This window comes from Triticum dicoccoides, chromosome 3B, assembly GCF_002162155.2.
Source record: "Triticum dicoccoides isolate Atlit2015 ecotype Zavitan chromosome 3B, WEW_v2.0, whole genome shotgun sequence".
NCBI classification, from domain to species: Eukaryota; Viridiplantae; Streptophyta; class Magnoliopsida; order Poales; family Poaceae; genus Triticum; species Triticum dicoccoides.
The window spans coordinates 626724192-626729764 of NC_041385.1; the positions used below are offsets into that span (position 1 = coordinate 626724192).

The 5573-nt window shown below is 43.5% G+C and overlaps 1 protein-coding gene across 1 annotated transcript in view; it reads right to left on the reverse strand.

Moving 5' to 3' along the window:
* LOC119277502 (TBC1 domain family member 8B-like) overlaps positions 1-5277 on the reverse strand; it is a 10662-nt gene extending 5385 nt beyond the window's left edge. Inside the window, exons 1-11 of the mRNA XM_037558788.1 lie at positions 4849-5277; positions 4112-4181; positions 3531-4022; positions 3271-3456; positions 3041-3154; positions 2357-2415; positions 2178-2244; positions 2017-2068; positions 1823-1915; positions 1038-1121; positions 497-909 (exon numbers count right to left, since the gene is read on the reverse strand). Coding sequence (XP_037414685.1) covers positions 497-909; positions 1038-1121; positions 1823-1915; positions 2017-2068; positions 2178-2244; positions 2357-2415; positions 3041-3154; positions 3271-3456; positions 3531-4022; positions 4112-4181; positions 4849-4892 — 1674 coding nt within the window. The 5' untranslated portion in view covers positions 4893-5277. The remainder of the gene's footprint in view (positions 1-496; positions 910-1037; positions 1122-1822; positions 1916-2016; positions 2069-2177; positions 2245-2356; positions 2416-3040; positions 3155-3270; positions 3457-3530; positions 4023-4111; positions 4182-4848) is intronic.
* Between the last annotated feature and the right edge of the window lie 296 nt (positions 5278-5573).

Here is a 5573-nt window from a genome sequence, read left to right on the forward strand (position 1 = left end):
CTTTTAACATTTGTATAAATCATCATAATGAGAGATATTGAAGTAAATAGACTAAGAGATCCAACAGAAGCTACTCTTTGGTGAATATGTAAATCATTGGACCTTAAGTAATTTGATTTCAGAGATTCAGATGATCTACTCCAGAAAATAATTTGCTTTAACAAGAGGTTGAAGATACGTAGGGATAACATTCCATGATTTATGTGGCTGATCATTCACTCCTTCAAATTATGTTTGCACAAAATAGATAGCTGCTTTAATACAGGAAAAAAGATGATGCAAACACCTTCCTGAAACAGAACTCCTTACAAATGACGGTTTACTCATTTTGTGAGTTTGTGTAAATTGACTGGAAAACATGCTAACTAAGATATTTGTACATGATTAATTTACATTTATCTTTGTTCAATAGTTTTTCAATTGAGTAGTTTTGCAAGTATCATTTTGCAATTTGGAGACGAAAGAAAAAATCTGATGAGTGTATCAAGAAGGATACCTGATCTTTGGGATCAGGCATAGAATCAATCTCAGTGTTGACAGTCAAGCCATGATACATATCATCAATATTTGCAGAACTGGTTTCTTGGTTAGCATCCCCATCTGTTGAGTCATTCAACTGTTCTGTTGATATTGACACCAATGGTTCAGTGTCACGCTTGAAATTGTATAGCTTTGATGCAAGACCGTTGGTGCTCCTCCATGCAAGAAGACCTTTTGCTCTGTTTTCCATTGAAGACAAAACAGATGGCCGGTGTTTATTTCTCAGATCTTGAAGCCTTGCTTCATCTACAGCTTGATATCCCATGCAAGCTGTTAAAACAAGCTGGCTGCTGTCAAAAGTGGAACCAGCTAAAGACTGTAAGAGAGTTACGGCGTCCCCAGCATCTTTCGTTGTCACAAGTGCAGGACCTGCAATCAGCAGTAGTGTTAAGTCTATAAGCAGTCACCTGAGATGAACTATAATGTATTCAGACTTCATATAAAGTTATATGGCTTTGTTGTTTCTGGATGAAAATAAGGTGGAGTGACCCCAGTACCATACAACTCCATAAGTGCAAGGGCTGTCCGGAAGAGCATCACACGATTTCCATCAAACAGAAGCACATCCCACACACGAAGAACTGAAATGTTCAAATAACACTAAACTGGTAAGTATATTACGGCATAAGCTAATAAGAGATTAGAAGTGTCAGTCTCTTACATCAAGTCCCTGTCAAACCATTTTAGAAAGAAAAGGACAAGAGATTTTTTGATGTGCATTTGATTCTATAACCAACATTTGATGCAAAATCCAAAAAGGCCACACATATGTTTTTCCATTGTTGGTATGCCGTGCTTGTAGCTTTGGTAGCAAAAGCATATTCAGTTAACATATATTATATTATGACAAGTAACTGAAAATGATGTTTGTTTCTGCCACTCACTTCACTTGCACTTGCCTTAGCATCACCTCCCATTCGTTCATCCCCTTTATTGTCAAAAGGTAATAACATATAGTTTTCCACAGAAAGATAATAGAAAATTTAAATTACAAGAATTCTGTGATTCAGGGAAAAACACTATCTGATGTATGGCAAGTGAACCATGGGGCCGCGTTTGAATGAGACATTACGTGGAATTTTAGTGAACTAACAACTTCATGTATTTAAAGCCCGTGGAGATCACTATGCAGATCTAACAATATCAACAACAAATTGATGCTAAAGATACCTTTGGTCCCATCATCGAGGAAACACATTAAATTAGCTAAGATAGGAGTTAAGAGAATGTATTTTGCGAACAATAATACTATCTTATTTTGAATATTTAACAGTAGACTGACCAGTTTCCCAGGGAAGCATGTTCATGTATATAGATAGGAACCATGGTCCAGCAACCCATGCAACTTGTACACCAAGGTAGTCCAAGTGATTTACTGCACACAAGAAAATTGTAACTCCTCAATTGTCAAACTTGGGCAGTCAATATGCCTGACAAAGTCATGTGATTTTATATATAAAGGGACATATAACAAACCTAACTTGGGGAATTTCTCTCTGACCAACTCCTCTAAAACAAGCTGATCCACCTAGAACCAAGATGCAGATCTTTTAATAACAAACAGACCGGCTTGGAGTTCTAAGTATCCAACAATCAGTATGCATAAAAGACAATAAAATGAAGAAAAAAAGTAATACCTGAGACTCGATCATTTCTTCAGAGAAGTAACCCTCAAAATAGTCATCCATAATGCCTGTCAATGCCCTGTGGACCCATAACACATTTATCACACTATTTAGTTCAACTATTCTACTACGTAATCAACTGAAGTGAGTTGAACGAATGCAGGTACTTGATGTTGTGCCGCAAAACCTACCAGAATGCGTTCTCCTCAGACATCAATAGAAGTAATAGACCAGCAAAGAAGTTCATTGCCTGCATTACTCATACGACTAATCTTAGCTGAGAGAGTCTTGGAACATGCAAGTGCGAATGTTCGAAAATAGTATTACTGTGCACAATAGAATCATAACCATGAAATGCCGAAGTTTTTTTTTCTGTATCCAAATTTGGTTTTACAGTTCCTATAACCCAGAAAAAATGTTTGGGGACATGGATTTATTGCACCTGAGCTTATGTGCTCCATTTACAACCGATCTACAATAAATGCCATTGTAATTCGTTATACACCACTGTCATAGTGGCATTTAGTTAATCATCCGAGTGTTGGCAGTGGTATTTTTCGTAAGTTCTTCTTTCTCTGCAGTGGCTTTTTGAATACAGGAAGTTGGCAATCGTATATATCTAATTGACCCTATCATCTACCGCCTTAGGTTGAGCCAATGTTATGGGATAGTACCAGGGTTAATATCACTTACAGGAAGCTTCAAGGGGAATATTTGAGTACTGGCAATCATTTTGTGTTTCCAAAAATTAATATTCAATTGAAATACATTTTAAAGGTGCAACAGACTGGTCTATGTGCAAGACCTTCCGAGAAGGTAATGAGATGCAGTGCAATGAAAGCTCAATATGAATCAGCATTAAGAGAAAGATGTACCTGGCAGTAACCGACTGATGGATTATGTCTAGCATAAGCTGTGAGCAAGCGTCTTAAAGCATTTCTGCCATCCTCGTCTAGAGCTGGATGGCCTGGAAATGTTCTAGGCAAATCCTAAAAGGGGCAATGAAAAAGAGGATGTCTTAGCACCACACTCTTAGAAACACAAAAATTTATCAACATAAGAGGGTATTGAAACCCAGTAGTGAAAGTTAGTATCGCCTATCTACCTTCTCTATTTGCCCTTTCCACTTTTCTGAAGAAAGATCTTGAGATGCTTTTGGTTTTCCGTCGCCACATTCCTTAGTCGGAGAATCGGAACCTTTGCTGTCTCCGCCTCCATCAACCACCCCAAGGAGACTCTCGTAGTACCCTTTCACTCGGCGAGCTCCAATACCAACAAAAGCTTGCCATAGCTGTCCTCACAAGCAAATGGACCATCAGTTTGATTGAACCAAAATTATCATTTTAACAGAAATGTAAATCTTACCTCTCCTCTCAGAGCCATTGGCAACCCACCACGAACTAAGCACTCCAATTCTTCTTTCCAAGGAAAATACCCTTCTTGACTTGCAGCTCTATTCGTTCCTGAATCCGCATTGGTGCTGTCAGCAACAGGCCCTTCGCTGGGATCAACCTTCTCTACATCATAGAACTCATCATCAGAGTCCTCTGAGGGCTTGATATCTTCAGTGTTCTCCTCGTCAGCAGAAGATTGCTTCTTCTTCTTCTTGACACGCAAGCTCATCAGCTCCCCAATGTGGCCCAGTGAAGGCCTGATTTCAGACCATATTTGGATCTTATGTGGTCTCTGCTGTTTGGCTGTCTTCTCATCAGGCAGGTCAGTCCTGCCAGCATCGCCTATAGCTCCTTCATCCTCAATGGACGGTGCAATCTTAGCATCTTCTCCAGATGATTCATCGTCTTCTGCCTGCCTATCCAGAAAGTTCTTCCATCTATCAGACCGCTCCTCTTCCTCCTCCTGCAAATGGAGCACCGCCACACATGCAACTCAGTAAGATCAAACAACATGGTGTAAAAATGGAGTCATCACTAGGGTGGCTTTTCTACCTGGTAGATGTTTGCATACTCTCTGTACCGTTGCAAGTGCTGTGGCCGCACAGCGAAACCATAGGCGTCCCTGTTCCAATCCCCGATGCATCAGAAACAGAAAAGGGGCAAATGCCACTAAAAAGCAAACCATCAAGTATTTCAACAATTAAAACAAATTCTATCAAAAAGCCTGGGAGCAATCCGCGTTCATGTGATCATGTCAGCGACTTGGTTAGCTAAAACTTGTGATGCCCACTAAAATTTGGGTCCTCTAACTGATCATGTCTAGCAACAGTCCGACATTTTCGCATCGCTCAAGTAGGCTTAGACGAAATGCAGAAAAAGTGGAGGCGTAGCTCCGACTGCAGTAGCGCAGTGCACTGTGTGTACATACAGAACCCAGATCCTTCGACAGGCAAAGCATCAAAAAAACACAGTTCAAACATTATATCTAGAGGAATTATCGCACCGCGTCAGCAACGCGGAGATCTAGCGGCAGCATTCCCCAAATTCCGGCCCCAATGTCCCGCAACGGATCGAGATCCCCGGGCGTAAAAAACAAATACCATAACTGCCCCGAGAAAAAAGGCCGAGTAAACAGCACGCATGCGGAAGTCTCGCGCGGCAGCAGGCGCATCGGAAACTCCGGCAGAAACATCCGAAGCAGCAGCGCAGAAGGACCACCCAGCACGGCGCCGAGATGCGCGCGCGCGCGCGGCAGCGGGAGCATGGCAGGAGCAGCAGAAGTCACGAACCGCTTGTGCTCGAGGGCGATGAAGGGAAGGCTCTTGGCCTTCATCTCCCGCCGCGGCGTCGGGCCGCCGCCGCCACCAACCCCTGGCCCTCTCGCTTTCTTAGCTCACCGGCGGCGAGGCGAGGCGAGGCGGAGCGTACGGGGAGCGGGCGCTGGGGAGTGAAGTGGAGCGCGATTCAGGTACGGGTGGTTGGGGGGCTCGGGGGCAGCAGCGGTGATCCGATCCGACTATACTACTGGAGTGCTAGCTACTCCTGCTACTGCTGGCTGCTGAGATTTGAGATTTGATCTGCGAGGGAGTGCGAGGCTGTGTGTGGAGCAGCGGCTTACTGGGGGTTGGGAAATCGGAGGAGGTTCGATTTTCCATTTGTTTCGGGGGTTTTCTTTCTGGGGGGTATACGACGCCGCATGGAGATTGGGGAGACGAGACCCCCGGCCGCGCGCGCGTGTCGTCGTGCGTTCTTCCCCTTCGTCTTTGGAGTTGGGCGGGCTCGGCGGCACCCAGATCCCGATTCTCCGTGTCCACGGGGCCTGTATGCGTCTCTGTGTGCTCTGAACTCTTGTTTGGGGTTTACGACTTACGCGGGTTGACGTGAGAGGGTAAACATTGCGTCAGTAGAGGAGTACGGAACATGCACTTGCGTACAGTATTTTAGATTGAGAAGAAAGAAAGAAAAGACATAGATGGTGAACTGTGCAGAGGAGGATATCTGTACGATGTTAGTA